Consider the following 16877-nt stretch of genomic DNA (forward strand, 5'->3'; position numbering starts at 1 on the left):
ACTCCAGAATAAAACACATACAGACATTGACAGAGAGCCACTAAAACACACCCAAATCATGAGCTGGGATTTGCTGGGCTTTGCTGCCTTGGGGGCAGCAGGGGCAGGCTCGGGGTGAGCTCTGGGGCAGCCCAGGCTGTGCCACGGCCCTGGTGGACACGGCTGCTCAAGGGGACACTGTCCCAGCAGCATCCTCAGCCCCAGCCCTGGCCAGGCTGGGTGGGAGCTGCCAGCACCACTGCCTCAGGAGCTGCCAGCCAGCCAGATGCTCCTGCTGGAAAATCTGCCTTTGTGCCAATTGCTGAAGGCACTGACAGGCTGTGATCTCCATCCAGGGAGAGAGGGGGATGGGAGCAGGAAGGACACTCTATCACTCAGCACTCAGGATAGATGGTTTTGTTGTTATTATTATTATTATTATTATTATTATTATTATTATTATTATTATTATTATTATTATTATTATTATTATGGTAAACCAAATTTGACAAAATATTATGATGCCTCAAAAATAATCTCAAAAAAAAATTTTGAAGAATAAGGAGTTATTCACTTCTGCAGCTCAAGGTTTGGCCCCATTTCGTGTGTTAAAATACTTGTTTCTCCCTGTTATTTTGCCACTAAAAATAGTTTTGAAGTCGTTCAACCCTGACACATAAGGACACATGCGATCTGTTTGGGCTGTATGAAATGAAGCGACCAGGAAATCCAGAGCCAAGCAGGAGATATTTATGTGGAATTCCAAAGAGAATAACTATGTCATCAAGTGCAAAAAGGCTTTCTCTTCATTTATTAGTAAAAGGGGGAAAAAATGGCACACAGTGAAAGAGTAAACACACTTTTCAGAAGGAAAACAATAGGAGAGGAATGCAAGATTTTCCTTTCATTCCTAATGAATGTTCTGGTCTCAGCAAATAGGGATTAAAAGAGATTCCAGGAGCACAGAAACATTTCTGAATAAATCAGCATTGTGCATCGGCTCTGCTACAGCAAGGGGGAGTTGCACAACTTTACAATCTGGTTGAGCACTGAGCAAGTGGAGATGGACAGGAATTTGCCCATTAACCCCCACCAACACCCCCTCCAGAAACCAACACAATCTACGACTGAATCGCAATGTTCTTCTCCCAGGGATGCCCATGGCCAGCCCCAGCCATCCTCGGGAGCTGGGAAGATTTGACAGCCAGGATTGAGCAGGAGCAGCCAGCAAACCCCAGTGCTGGGCAGGGAGTGTTGACAGGAGTGTTAGAAATAAAAATCCATCTGCTCTGCTCAGTCAGAGCCTGCCATGGCCACAGAGGGTGAAATGTGTACACACGCATGTAATTTTCTCATTCCAAACAATTTTTTTCTAAGGCACTGAAAAAAAATTTCCAAAAGCACCTGTCAAGTGCATACATCCTTATTCATAGTCATGGATGTACCTGAAACGTAAACCACTATAATCTGAATCTTGTTACACTGAAGGGAAAGTTCAATTTGCTTTAGAGGAAAAGCCTGGACACACCTAAAGCTGCCTGTGTTCCACTGTGCCAATCAAACTCCTTTCTAAGTCAGGCCCCAGCTGCCATCCAGACAATGTGGGTTTTGAGAATTGATGAACTTAAACTCTGAGAACACTCCTACAAAATATGCTCTTTTAAATAATGCACCAGATATTTTTCCACACGCCAGTGTGCTGGTGGAAGACAGCGTTGGCCAATTACTACCTCATTATTTATCCACGTCTCTATAATTCATGGAATGCAATTTTGTGGTATTTCAGATAACAGCATGGCAAGGATTAGCCTTTTGACTGTAAACAATAGCAACACTGAAAGTCACACTTCCATGGATGAATTTCTGCAGTATTTCCGTTATAAACATTGATGGTAAAATGATGAGAAACTTGCATTAAAACACCACAGCAGCCTAAAAATATCAAGTGCTATTTACTTTTATAAACATATGCAAAACCCATCAATTCCTTCCTGTAGCATCATTGGGGAAAAAAAGTATAATTTTCAAAATTCATATTCTGTTTCTTTAATTCCAGCATTTGAAAAAACACCCAGCAGGCTACTGGGATCTAATATGGGGTCTAGATTTGAGAGTAAGAATTGCACTGATGGAGAGAGCCTGGTTTTGGAGACAATTTCTGCCCTCCTTGTTGATTCTTTGAAATGTGTTGTCTGGTGCCCAGGAGCCCCTGCAACTTTTGACACAACCTCTTCATCACCCACCCCAGATCTTGCTCCATCTGTGTGTGCCCAGCTGACAGATGTCTCTTTCCATAAACTCCTGTATTGAAACACTTCTCCCTACAAGGCAGATTCTGTGTGTGTGTGTGTTCTGCAGACGCTCTCTTAGTGCCTCATAAAAAAAAGCCTACATAAATTCAGATAAACACAGAAAATATAATGGCTACAGTTGGGTAAATAGCAAATATTCTCAACAGCCTGTGTGCCAACACAGACACTGTTTTGGCCACAGAAGTATTTACAGTCCACACCATAAATCCATGTTTGCTGAATTTCTGTGCTGCACCAGTCCCCAGACCTGTACTGGACAAGCAGAGGAATGTGCTGTATGTGTGTCTGTATGTAGCCAGGGCTACACAGCAATTATTGTACCCTCCTTAATGCTCAGTACATCTAATCCTCTCTGTGTGTATGAATATGCCTCTTAAATCTTTGGGGGATGGCTTGAAAATAAATTGGATAAGCAACCTGTGGGAACAATGTCTTGGAAAACCATCTTTTTTAATGTGAATCATATGCTATTCCTCAATCTGCTAATAAAAATACCCAATATAGACTCTGAGTGCATCTGAAACTATCCAATTAACTGCTAAAACTGCACATTGAGATGTTTCCCTCTTTTTTTATTTTTTTTTCCCATGTGAAAGAACTTTGTGACTTTGAAAGAGTGGAAATATTTGGACATCTCAGGAACATAATAAAGCCTCTGTGCTGGGAGAACTGGCAGGACTGGCACATACCTAAACCCAAGGTGGAGGAAATGCTTGCTGCCCAGTTTGGTCATTGCTTTCCTGGCCAAGTCATCCAAGTTTCTGGATCCTTCATCATTCACTGCGACCGACAGGATCATGCCATTTGCAACTCTCCCCAGATACTGAGCCAGGCGGACACTTTCCTCTTTTGCTCTATAGGTATCAAACCTGAAACGATCAAAAACACCCATAAACATTTACTGCAGCAATCACCACACCTTTATGTACTGAAAAGCAAGTGCTGTAAAGAAAGTACTCTTTTGTATTGCTGCTCACTGTAATCTGTAATGTTACCCTGCTGCAAAAGCACTTGTCTAGCAGGGTGTCTGTGAAACCAAATTGATTAAACCCTAATTGACAAACTGCAAGGTATAACACTGCTCACTCTGTGGTCTAGGACGAATTGTACAGACATGCAATTGCACACATTTGAACAAGATGCTGAAATGTGTGTGCTTGAGCTTGCTGAGGTGCTGTCCCCAGCCTGCTCCCCCAGACCCTCACACCCAGGCAGCCAGAGGGTCTCTCACCTATCAGAATGGACAACTGCCCCTGTCCTTGGGTCAATGACGTGGACAATGACACCCCGGTGGCCCCAGCTCCTCTCGAAGTAATATCCACCTTCTTCCATGCCACCAGGATGGAGAGTCTTGTTGAGGAAAGTCCAGGAGAGCTTTTTCTTTCCGTGGATCTCAAGGGTGCCGCCTTTGCTGACTCCAAGGTACTTCTGCCCAAAGTAAGGATCTGGCTGGCTGCCGTCATCCGCTCTAGGGCAGGAAGGGAGGAAAGGGAGCAGGTTTGGGTTTGTTCTGAGTCAAGGAACCCTCTCCTTGTGCTGCCATGACCCAAGGAGAGAAGGCTCAAAGTTTGCTGTGCATTTCTTTCAGGTATTCCAAGAATCAGGAGCTGCCCACCTTCTACAGAAAATAAATTATTTTTAAAAACCGTAGCAGCTATCAAGGACTAAAATCAATCTGGAACATAGCTTATACACGCTATATTCATTATATCCAGGCCAGAGGAGGCCTGGAGCCCAGACTGAATGGCACTTCTGTGTTTTTGAATTCTGGAGGTAGGCAAGACCCTAGCCAGGAGCTAAGAGGTGCAGTGGTTGTTAAATATTAATTTAGCATCCTTGAAATTTTAAGAGATCCTATACCAATCTGCAAGACAAATGTATTGTCCTTCAGCTCACAATTCCCAGACAGAAAGAAAGGAGGTTTAGAGAGGAGAACTTTCAGACAAAAACAACTCATCAGGTTTTAAGCCTATTCTGGAAAATCAGTTTGAGCTGTGGGAAGGTGCTTGCTGATTCTCTAGCATGCCCAAACACCCCAGCGTTCATATCCCAGTAGAAAAGAAAAAATCCCAAACCTGCATCAATTTTGTGGGCCATTTAAATTGTTTAAAAAGCTACTGAACTTTCCACAGAGCACTGATGATAAGTATACCTGAGAACATGCAATTTTAAGGAACATTTTCATTCCCTGACGTGGGAGAGAGATGCTAGAAGGTTCTAAGGTAGTATTTTACCATGCATACATACCGCCCATATAAGATGATAGCCACATTGCCTTGGTAAGGGCACAGCTCACTGCCAATGTGCAGCTCTCCATCATTTTCAATGAGGACGTGTCTTGTACGCAGAATGATGGGCTGCACATCATCTTTGATCACCAGTTTTCCTAAACAGAGAAGGTTATGACATTTGCTTTATCACCCAGCAGCTCATGTGAGGTTGTGGTATCATTGTGCTAAACTGACATCTCAGTTTTTGAAGTTTTTCTCTTCTTACACCCCAAAACAGCTCTCAATACAATTCCTGAAAACATTGGTTTTTATTCAGTCCAGTTCTTGAAGAGTGTAAATAAAATTTACATGGAAGAGGACCAATTCAAAACTAAGAAATCTAGAGTTAAGATGAATGAAAGCTATTCATGCCAGCAGCACAATGGCTCTGTCCTTGGAGACAAAGAGGGACATAAGCATCTGCCCTGTCCTGAGGCTCTGATAACACAACTACTGCAGTATGATGCTATCAGGCCAGTGCTTTGGTTAAAAAATTGCTTTTGAAGCAAATTGCAGAAGTAGAACTGATCATTACACTGAGCTACTTGTGTAAATTCTCCAGACAGGACAGAAATTAGGCTGGTTACAATGGCTAAAGAATCTCAGCACCTCAGCTACCACCCAGCCCTGTACTGAGGTGTGTTTGCCCAGTCACCACCCCCTTCTCTCTCCCAGCACGATTCCCAGTGATTTAAGCAGTCCCAGTGGAGAGCAGAGTGCAGGCAGCCTTGGAGCAGCAGGTTTTACCTCCATCAGTGATGTGGATGGAGTGCACAGTCGCAGAAGAAGAGAGCAGCACCTTCCTGCCATTGCGGATTTCTACGCGGTTTTCTTCATTGTGCCCTGGGTTCCACACTTCCAACTCAGGCTCTCTGTCAGGACATGTGACAGCTGCTTCTGCTGGGCAAAGATGGAGAGAGAGGACAGTCAGTGTTTGTTTGGAGGGGGACAGGAAGCTCTGAACCTGGGCATCTTTACAGTATCATTCAGCATCAGCCTCTGGCTGACTCCCTGGAGCACAGCAGTGCCTCAGTGCACCAGGGCACATGTGGGTCACCACCAAAAGAAAACAAACAACAGCTTAAACTGATGGCTTTCTGTTTTCTGGAAGAATGGAAAAACCCAATGCAAAGGAGCCTTGCAGGGAATGCAGTTTCTAGAAAAGTACTGAAAAGGCACTTTCACTGAGCCTTTCCTGCAGTGACATGTAGCTCTGTTCATACCATCTCTACATAAAGCTCAGGGAAGGTGTTGATAAAAGGATAGAACTACTACCTTTAAAAATCCCCCCAAAAATATTTTATTTAATATAAAAATGCTAAAATATGTTTGCATTATATATTTTCACTGGAGATAGAAAGAAAAGGAGATCAAACCAACATGGAAGCACCAAGCACCAATTACTAGTACATCCAGTAACAGAGAGCAGCAGGAACCTCACGAGTGTGTGTCTGGGTTTGTGAGCTTTTCCAGGCAGAAGCAATAAGGATCCATTCACTTTGGGGTCACACATCTGCAGTCTCCACACACCAATTTGATGATGGGCTGCCATGACGTGCTAGTCTGAACAGCTCTCATACCACATGCAAGAGTCTCATGTTGCAACTATTTATTTCAGATAAAATATTTCCCTGGTACAACCTAAGTTGATATGTGAGCCTCTAATCAACGAATATGGTATGTCTTACTGTAATCAACAAAGCTGTGAGTGAGGGTCTCAAGTGTGATGCATATTTTCTGAGGGTAGAACCCTTTCTAATCCCTGGAAGATGAGGTCAGTGGAAGTTTGAACAATGAACCCTTTGCCTTCAGAAAGGGCTGGGAGTTCTCACCAGCTCTACAGTTTTTATCCTTTAAAATGAAAACCATGGAGAAAAGTACAGGACCAACAAATCAGTGATGATGGGCATGGGATTAACACCTTGGCCTCAGCAGGGTTATGTCTCTGGAAGTTGGTATGGTAAATTGGGTGGGTTTTGACCCACAGGGACTAAAGCCAACAGGTAATGGAAGGACAGTGATGTGAATCCAAGCAATGAAACATTTCCTGCAACTGCTGCAGTCAACAGGCAGCTGTTTTGTGCTGACACTGTGGAACTTGAAGGACATCTGTAATTCCACTGCAACAAAATCAAAATCTGTCCATCTGCATTCAGCTTCCCCTCACATTCCTCCACCAGCTTCATATCTTAAGATAACAATAGGATTGGACCAGTCATGGCTTTAAAGTCTCCAGAGCCCCAATAAATATCAATTTTCAAGGTGAGTGAGGGATGTTTCCTGTGGGCTGCGTAGACTTGTCTCTCTGCAAACTTTTCCCATATACATGAAGAAAATCAGAGAGGGACAATAATCTACCTGGCAGCAAGTCAGATAAACATTCAGGAGCTGATTCTGATACCACTGTGCCAGCTGGAAGCTGGAATTGCATTAATAATGTCAGAGGCACTCCCTCTGATTTACAGTAATTGAGAAAAATGAGGAGGTGTTTCTGGGTTCCTACCAGAAGCCACACAGAATTAATAAAAGTTAGAAAAGATAAATATTTCAGACAGGGAATGGGGCTTGCATTGTAAATAGATGTTCAAATATAACTGCAATACACACTGACAACAATTAAAAACAAAAAAAGGTCTGTTATTTCCCTGAGAATAAGGATAATAGAAAAAATTTGCTCTTGATGAGAAGTGATATAAACCAAGAAAATCAATTCAAATGTAAAGGTATAATTTATCAATTATACCTTAATTAACCAATTCAAATGTAAAGGACAAAAATCTTGTTCATTTTTCCATTTGCTTGAATATGCTGCTATGCAAGGAGCTTCCTGCAGTCTCAAAAGATGACTTGTGCCCCCAAACTCATTATTTTGAAACAGAGAGGCACACAGGGAAGCCAAAGGGGAAATCAAGAGGAATTCAGGCTGGTGTTTGGGATGACAAACAGCAAAAGCCAACAAACCAGAAGCAGAGGACCCAAATTCCCAATTTCATTAACCAATTTGTAGCAGGAACTTTGCACATCACCAGCATCTGCTGTGCCAACGGCACCATCAGGCTGAGCATCTTCTGCCAGCTGGTCCAGTTACCTTGACAGCTTGATTACTGCCTTCATTGTCATTTTTTTTAAATAAAAGGGCAAATTCTGCCCAGCACAAGGAATTAGCTGAATGTTTGCTTCTTGACCAAAAGGGCCTGAGCATGACAATGAGAGGTTGCTGCATGCAGCTGCAGTGTTTGGGGCAGGACATATGGGCTCTTTGTTCCAGACAAATACAAACCTCCAAACCAGCTGCATATAGAATATGTAAATCAAGCTCCCCTTTCCCCCTTCCCTAAAATGCTTAGTGACAAAACAGCTTGGAAGAGACAAAACCCAAGGGACAGGGATGTCCCAGGTCAGAGATTTTTGCGCTCCGCATCTGGGCTTGGGGAATGCAGGAGAATGCTTGCCTTCACCTCCTTCAGCCAAAGCTATTAGACCTGAGGTTTCTCTTGCTATTTCTTTGTGGCAGTTTTTTGGGTTTGTGTTTGGCTTAAGGATGTGTGGCAGAGTCTGAGGCATTGCTGAGGGTACTTTCACCTGCCCAGAAATTTCAGTCTTTGCCACTCCAGCTGCCCTTGACTGGGTAAATTGGCACACCAGGAAACTGCTTTTCTCCTGAGTTTTTTCACTCTTTCCTTGACTGATTTTATACAAAGAGTGAAAAGCTGATCAATTTAAACCTATTAAAAATAGGATTACAAACTGTAGCTTTTTCCCCGAGGCAAGAAAACTTACCTGTGCTTACTGAAGCGACTACGAACAGGAAAAACCCCAAACTTCCAGCCAGACACTTGGAGGTAGGTAGAGCCATTCTTCAGGACTTTCAATTCTTTGTATGGATAACTGTGAAAAAAGAATATCAAGAAAATGTCACTTTTTTTTTTTTCCTCAGCTTATTCACTGCACAAAAAATTAAAAAAAGAAAGAAGAGGTTAAATCCAGTTTTATGCCAGACCACAACCACTCCCGTTCAGCTCAATGGCTGAAAACACCTTTGCACTGATTTAGGACCAGCCTGAGCAGAGCAAGGAGCCATGGGCAGCTCCTCACCCTTTGTTTGGTTTAGGATCAACCCACTCGGGAATCCAAATAGACACTGAGAGAGCAGCCACCAGCTGTAACCAAAAACGCCTCAGGAATGTGGCATAAACACATCCAGTGTCAGGGCTCTCTGGGGCTGCATATTCACATGTGCTAGAAAGTAATGAAACACAACAGAGAAGGCGTTTGCAGAGTGACAAATTTTCCTGGAGTAACCTTTCAGTGGCACCTCTCTCCCCCCTGAAATACCCACACATTTTTAGCAGTGGTGCTCTGTGTAACCCCCAGATAAACTGTACTCACACTTCCAACCTGAAGCATGCAGTTTCTTAGATTTCAGATCTAAGAAAATATTGTCTGTTTAGTGTGCCAGCTCAGAATTTTCTTGCAAAAACCAAAAGCTGCTTTTGAAACCAGTCTACCTAATGTTGTTTTTGTTTCTTCCGTAGCCAACCCCCAGCAAAAACAAACAAGCAGTGTCATGAAAGTCAAAGTTAGAATTAATGTGATTCTCTCTGGTCTCCAGTGATTGATTCTGCAGCTCTGCCCTGGGCTCATGACAATTTATTGACATGTGTATTCACAGGGAGGCAAGGACACCCACTTCTGTATTCATAAGGCACTGTTTAAAATTCACATGTAGTCCTTGGAGTCTTTAGGTTTTATCATATAAGCCAGTGTCTGAGGAATATCAAAGACATTTATTTGTAGCTGTCATGTCACATCCCACTGCTGAAACTGGATAAATGTATGCATCACACAGTTTAGTTCAACACAAAGAAAGAACACTGAAAAACAATTCCAGGGTACTCCAATCCCTTTAGGGCAAAAACAAATGTTGTTTTCCATGTCACTTGTTAATATAAGCTAAACAACAACAAAAACACAAGAAAAAGAATGAAAGAAGCCAGGATTTATTCTGGAGCAAATTTTGTGGTGTATATGTAAAATACATCTGTACTGTTCATAAAGGTGCCACAGCTCAAAGTACAATGACAGGTTCAAAACATGTAACCCAATGATTGCAGTACAAACAGCTCTAGGACCAGATTTTACAGGAAATATTTTGCCAGGGAAATGTTTGTTTGCTTTGGTATAGTGTGTTTGACAGCCCTGAGCTCTGGAAGCAGCATAGACCCAGGGCTTGGTGGAGTCTATCAGGTGCTGAAATGCTGTTAGAGAGCAGTGGAAGGGAGGAATGCACTTAGCAGTGCTATAACTTTGAATAATGCACATTATCAGAGCAGCGCCGTCGCCATGGAATTCGTGCCAGAGCCAGGCTGCACGTGTCTGACATTTTAACAGCATCAACCATCAGCTTTGGATAAGCCAGAGCTCTTTCAAAGAAACACTATTAGAGGTACACCCAAAGTACAGCAGTCACCATTAAAATGCCAGGATTTATTAGTGATTATTGCACAGCTTGATCTGCAGACCCAGTCATTAGGCTCTGCTGGAATGATTGAGGAAGAACTAAACAAGAGGTAATACCACAGGATGGTCATTGCAGATAAACAGCATTTCTCACAGTGTGGACACAACTGTGTGTTAGTGCTCCATAAAGTCAGATTCCAATCAGTGAGGTTTTGCCCATAAAATATTCTCAGATGATATAAGGTTTCACAGGGATAAAAAGAAGGGACTGCTTTTTTGACAGTGGCATGCATTTGCTCTCCTATTGCTGTGCAGGTAGCAAAGAAATGTTTTTGTTCTGGCTCATTAAAAGCTCAAAGTAGTTTTTTTGAAACCTTACCTCTGGCACAGACCTGTAGCAAACTAGTAGGAAACTACATCAAGAAATTTCTCAGGCTTTGCTTTCTTTAGAGCCAGGAACTGCACAGTACTCACCATCAGGTTGTGGAAAATGGCTTCTGATTTTATATCCCTTGTTGCTCACCAGGGACTGCTTCCCTGATTGCATCCATCTTCATCAGCAGAGCTCAAAACAAGTAATCAGACACTGGGAAGACATGTCATTTTCAGAGGCATCAGCTGTGTGCCAGGGCTCTGATGTTTTCACAGTGTCTGATCTGCCCCAGTCCACAGAATATCCTGCTTATTCTGTGACTGAGGCAGGGTGTTTGATTCCGAGTTCATTGCAGTGTTAGTATGAACTGGCACTTGCCTTGGAAAGGCTGGGAGCCAAGAGGGCCAAGAGGATCTGACTCCTCTGATTCAGCTCTGACTAACAGCGGGCTGGAAAAATGCTGCTCGGAGGATAATCTCAGGAATTTTCCTTCCAAACCTCTCCATTCAGCATCTTTCCCAAACACTGGGTCCAGGCATGTCTGGTTTGATTGTTCAGTATGAGAGGAGGAAGAGATAGTGACTGCCTGGTCCCTGAGGAGCAGGAGCAGGCTCAGGAGCAGATATCTCCTGCCAGGCAGCGCTTCCCTGGCTCAGCACTGGGAGCCCAGGGGACACAACCACACATCCTTGAGCAGGCTCCAGCTCTGATGTAACCACCAGTGTCAACCAATCTCCCTGCAGGCTCTCAGGGCCGTGCAAGTGGCTGCCTGAGCCTCACATCTCCAGCCTTCCTCAAATACCATCTGGGAGTTCTCTCTTGGGCGAGAAAAGCTTTTCTATCCAGCCATTAAAAGCTGCCTGGCAATGGCAAGTGGGACTCACATCCTTGGATCTGGCAAGGCAGACTCTCTGAAATGATTCCCAGCTGCTGAACCTTTCCAAAAAAGTGAACAATAGCAGCAGACAATGCTAAAAGTAGATGCAGGAAACCATCAGTCCTCAGCTGGCTGCTGGCAGGTGTCAGCAGCGATGCTGCACTGGAAAGCACACTGCAGAGAGGAATCCCTTCCACCACCCTGCCCATGGAGGAAACACACTGAGGACAATTCTGAGAACAAAACGGTGAAGAAAAGCTCTGAGGAAGCTGGATCCTCACATGGTGGGGTCACACAGACACCCTGAATATGAAGGGTCAGATCAGAGCTTTCCAGGGTCATTCAGAAACACACACCGTGACTCGCCCCCTTGCACAACTCTGGACCAACCACCCAAACCTGGAAACAAAACTTTTTAAAGTTTCTCCCAATACTGGGAGAAGTACTGGTTTCTCCCAATACTGGTTTAGAAGTGCTTTTTAAGACTGACCTGACACTCTTTGGAGGATGCACCTTCAGCATCTGCTGGAGGCTGCTCCTTTCACTTTGTCAAGCAGGACATAAAGGGATCATTCACAAACCATTAAAAAATGAGGCAAGGACTGGAAAAAAGCAGCAGTTACCTGATCTCTCCTGAAAAAGATGGCAAATGGGGGCAGCAAACCATGTGGCTCCTGTTGCTGCTACTGCCCAGTGAAAGAGACCACCAAGCTGCATGGGGGCAAAGTGGGGATCCAGCACCATCCCCAGAGGACAGGAAAAGCTCACAGGGAAAAGGAACGTTTTACCTGATGGGGAGTGAACTCCTAGCAGACACTAAAGTGCCCCAAGGGCCCCTCTGCAAGGAAGATGCTCCCAGAGACCCTGAGGGGTCAGTGCCAGGGCCACAGTGCACCAAGCCCAGAGCACTGATGCTGAGGCTGCAGCAGTTTCTGTCTGAAACCTTGCTGCATCTTTCCTCATGCATATGCAGGGAGGCCAACATAGATTTGGAAGCTGCTCCCGAGAGAGGGAGGAGCTGTTGAATTAACGCCTCTGCTCCCTCCTTGCTGACACTGCATGGCAGCAGGTCCCCTCGCCCCGCTCGTGGAATTTTGCATTTTAGCCCCAGCTGGGAAGATGGATTTGAGGTGCACGTTTGCTTTTCTGACCTGAGAACATGCCAGCCCTTGCTACAGTGACATACAGAGGGGATTTTCACACACCCAGCCACAGGCACAGCTAAAGCCTTCAGAAAATAAACACAGGAATTTCTGGGGATTGCTAATGGAAATGCTGTTCAGTCCCAGAGCATGGCAGAGCAAAGCTGCCTCTGCTCCACATCTTTTTCTTCTGCCTGCCACCCACACATCAGCTGCTCGTTTTTACTAGCAAGAGGAGGAGGATTAAACTCAGGAACAGACTTTAATTCTCAATGAATCAATACTGGAGTCAAAAGCAACATTCTGACTGTTTTCCCAGTGAACCTTGGTTTCTTATAAATTTATCTAATAACTTTCCCAACAAGAAGGTTCTGCTCACATATTCTGTATAAACATCGCTGGAAATTCTTTGGTTCCTAATGTCCATAAAAATAGATTCTGAATGCGGAGCAGGAGTTAGAGGAAGTTTTTATGATGAATAAATTAAAGAAAAAGAAGGTGTTGGCTAATTTGTTGTAATATTTGCAAGCTATTTTGAGACAGAAATAAAAGGGGGAAAATAAAACTATACTTTTTTTTGAAGAATTTACTTTTTTTAAAGCTATACTTTTCTGAAGAATTTACTTTTTATTTTTTCTCAGAGGCTTACAGACTTTGAAGAGGAAAGGAAGCAATTTTTGGCTCTGTTTAAACAAAAATCATTTACAATTCCCATCACTCCACCCATCCGAGGCTGACTGAGTCCCAGTTTCACATGCTTTCGAAGCGCTCAGCATTTCACTGAATTAAACCCTCCTCCAGCACATGAAGTTTGGAGGAGTGGGAAGCTGAGCCCCGTTTGCTGAGGCTCAGGGTGCACTGGCTCTGCTGTGCCTGCTGCCAGCCAAGCTTGTGCTGCCAGGGGATGCCAGAAATGCAGAAATGCCCTGGGGATGACCAGCACGGCCACACACCCTGCATGCACACCTGGATTAGCTGTGAGTCCGCAAGGACACACACACAGTCCCTGTGGACTCCAGCACAGTGTTTGGATATCCTCAGGAAACCCCAGGAGGAACAGGGCAGCTTCCTTGCAACACAACAGGCATGCAGCACTTACCCCACAGCTTCATTCACACGGGCTCCTGGTGCGTGCCAAGTTAGCAGCAGCCTCTGAACACATCCCCTTGGATGTCCCTGCAGGCCCTGGAGGAACAGTACCCTCTGCAGAGCGTCCCTGGTCACAGGGCTGTGTCCCTCCCAAGGTAAGGAAAGCGACTGCTGTGGCTGGAGAGGATCACAGCATCCTGAATCCTCTTCAAACTGCTGCTTTTAACTACCCAAATAACTGCATCAGGATGTAAATATTTTTCTTTTTGCTTTTGTGGTACTTCAGTGTTTGCATCTGGCTCGCCACGACTCCACGCCTTCCTCTCCAGGACATTTGCCATTTGCTCTCCTTCTGGGGCGGGAGGAGGAATAGAGATTTTTCAGAGGTTTAGGCACATTCCTCTCCTTCCTTCACCAGGCTCTTCCTTTGCCAATTGTTTAGTCTCAGCCTGGGGTTAGAGCTCTGCAAAGTTTTATTGGGATCCAGGGTCTGGACATGTCACAGATTATCAAATAAATCTCCCAGAAGCTAAAAGCTTGCTCTGTGAGTATTTGTTCCAGTGCTGGGCTTATGCTTATGAGCCAAAAACATCTTGCTTTTTCCCCCTGTGCAGCATCAGAAATCACAACAATTAGCTATTAATAGGAGTTCCAAAGGACTTCAGGGATCTCCCTAGAGGGTCAATTCCAGCTGCTCAGGCTGTTGTACCATTCTCAGCCCCATGATGTCCCATGCATCATGATTTATCTTACCTTTACGGAGCAGCATTACTGATTTCTTCACACTCTCTGGCAAGCCAGGCAAACCCAACTCTCACCTCTCCCACCTGGTGTGGGGATGGAGCCAGAATTTCCTTTTCTGCCTGTAAACCTTCTGGCTGTCCTCTCGGAACACATCCCAGGACCATGGCAGAATGGGTGTGATGGAGGCAAGCGTCCCATCCCCACTCAGAGGCACAAGTCAGCTGGCCAGCACATGGATGCCAGAGCAATCACTCACCAGGCAGCAGAAATCTGGCCAACAAAACTCTAACCTTTCCCTGCAGCAACTTGTTTGGCCATTTCTGAGAATGCCAGAGAAACAACAGGACATCAGTTACACAACCTTCACCCACCTGCTTGAGCAGCCCTTGTTATTCAAGGATGATCTGAAATCACCTGTCCCTTCACTATTGTCACCAAGCATCATGTTCAAACCCAAGTGACTCTTTCATCATTTCAGGGTCACCTTGTGCCTAGCTGCAGTCAGTGAGGCCACCAGTTTTTTCTCACTTTGCATATAAATCTCTTATTTTTGTTTTTACTTCAAACATCTGCAGCATAAACATAAAGCAAAGAGAATTAACCAATAATACTGACAATATTTCAGTCCTCAATGGGAGCCAAAAGCCAACACAAGCATTGCCTGAAAGGAACACAAAACTTTAAGCAGCACATACTTCATCCTGGGTTTTATTCCTGTAGGCCCTTAATTAAGTGCTCACATCAGTTAGACAAACATCATTTGAGTAGTCATTAGCTTCAGACAGAAACACATTTGTAACTCCTTGTTGTGCTCTGTGCTCAGTTTGATTAGAAGACATTGCCATGAGGTCACTGCACACTGACCAAGCAGAGGTTGCTGAGTTCACCTAAGATGCCACAGCAGATGGACACCTTTTTCAAAAAGCAGACATTAATGGGTAAAAGCAGGAATGAAGGGAAAATTCCTTACCTTTGCTTATATTTCCCTGGAATTGCTAAATTTCCACGCCAAATTTCATTTGTAGTCCCACAGTTACCACAGAGCAACTCTTGCCTTTATAACTTACCTTTTGATCCCAAATCACAGATATGTTTAAACACTTCCCCCAGGGAAGGGCAGCCCACAGACTGCCCCTTTTCTTCTCTGTAAGGCACAGATTGAAAAATAAAGCTCTACCACAGAGGGCCAGGTGAGAATATATTTATTGGTTATAAAATATACAAGCGAACACATCAGTTTGGTACAATCCAGGAAGAACAGCAGGTTTTGGTGGTGGTGGTGCTGCTGGGCTCTGCCTGGCTGGTGCTCCCCAGCAGTGCCCCGGGGCACCCCAGCCTTTGCAGGGATGTGCTCCAAGCAGGTCTGAGAAAAAGCAAATTTTAGTGGCTCAACAGTATTACCAGGACACTGATATTCTTACAGCTTCAAGGGAACATAATGGTGAAGATAAGTTCTGATAACCAGCATGATTAAAGACTTTAATCCAGGATGGTTTGGCTTGTCCTTTATAGCCAAGCCTGGCAAAACTCCCTGAAAAACAGACACAGGGAGAGGAGTGACCCTCTGGGTGTGGCAGTTCACTCACCAGCAGCACAGCCTGGGATCCCTCCACACATCATGGACCTTTCTTAGCCCTTCTTTCATTTCTTGAATTAAAATTACAGAGCATACAGGAGAGAGAAAGCGGATGGAAGTGGGAATGAGCCTCACTGAAACTGTAAACTTGCTGCCTCATGGATCTGCTGGGTGTTTCAGCAAGCTAAGCCAGGTACCCAGATGTCAGTTAGCAAAAATATTGTTTTACTCTGTATTTTTAAATAACACTGTTACTTCTACTTATTTGACTACCTGAAAACGGTTAGACACTTTGAATCCTTCTTTTATTAGTTTACATCTGTTTCATCCTGTTATGCCTTGACTATCCCTCATGTCAGCTCTTCTCTGGTCCTCTGCTGTCCCAAAGTACAAAGGCATTATGTATTCTTCCATTTTAATAATAATGTCTTGTGTTTATATTATGTTTTTCATTGCAAAGGCTCCCAAGGCTATTTGCAGCTGGCTGGATCGAGACTATTCCTGTAAACACTCCTAATTTAAATAAAGTTTTGCAAAACCAGGAAACAAGACCCTAAATCCTGATCCCGCTGGGGTCGAGAGGATTGGGGTTTTTTTTTTTGCATTATCCTTGGCAGAAGCAATGTGTGCTTGGGAGAAATGCTCCAGCCTGCCCTGAAATGCAGTCCTGGAGCTGTGAAGTCAAAATAGTCCAAATACCTGAAGCAGCAGGAGGAGGCTCATGAGCAGAACATGATTCCCCAGACTGGAAATCAGGGCAGGCACATGGGTGAGCACCCTTGCCCTTAGGAAAGGCAAAGCAGGGGCAGCTTGGGATCAGCCAGCAGCAGCTCAGCCCCACTGCCAGCACCAGGATGCCACCAAGGTGGCAGGGACAGGACAAAACCCCAGCCAGTGTCCCCAGGGTGGTGCTGGCCCTGCCTGAACCAAGCTCCCAAAACAGCCAAAAGGGTGGCACAGGTGGTTCAGGGAACAAAGTTCGGCAAAACAAACAAAAAAAAAAAAAAAAGATGCCTTTTTAATAAAAAAATTCCTTTCAAAAGTATTCAGGGCTT

General features: G+C 44.4%; 1 protein-coding gene and 1 pseudogene across 5 annotated transcripts in view; both read right to left on the reverse strand.

Moving 5' to 3' along the window:
- Positions 1-16877, reverse strand: part of CEMIP (cell migration inducing hyaluronidase 1) — a 101550-nt gene that overhangs the window by 42365 nt on the left and 42308 nt on the right. Inside the window, exons 2-6 of one of the 5 annotated variants that reach the window (XM_063169828.1) lie at positions 8342-8435; positions 5309-5458; positions 4539-4677; positions 3523-3759; positions 2981-3160 (exon numbers count right to left, since the gene is read on the reverse strand). In XM_063169828.1, the coding sequence (XP_063025898.1) occupies positions 2981-3160; positions 3523-3759; positions 4539-4677; positions 5309-5458; positions 8342-8417 (782 nt within the window). In that variant the 5' untranslated portion in view covers positions 8418-8435. Of the gene's footprint in view, positions 1-2980; positions 3161-3522; positions 3760-4538; positions 4678-5308; positions 5462-8341; positions 9326-16877 lie in introns of those variants that run through there. The other 4 variants (XM_063169826.1, XM_063169827.1, XM_063169824.1 and 1 more) reach the window with 4 other exon arrangements.
- Positions 13068-16877, reverse strand: part of LOC134425479 (uncharacterized) — a 45477-nt pseudogene continuing 41667 nt past the window's right edge.

The sequence above is a fragment of the Melospiza melodia genome, chromosome 15 (genome assembly GCF_035770615.1).
Source record: "Melospiza melodia melodia isolate bMelMel2 chromosome 15, bMelMel2.pri, whole genome shotgun sequence".
Lineage (NCBI taxonomy): Eukaryota > Metazoa > Chordata > Aves > Passeriformes > Passerellidae > Melospiza > Melospiza melodia.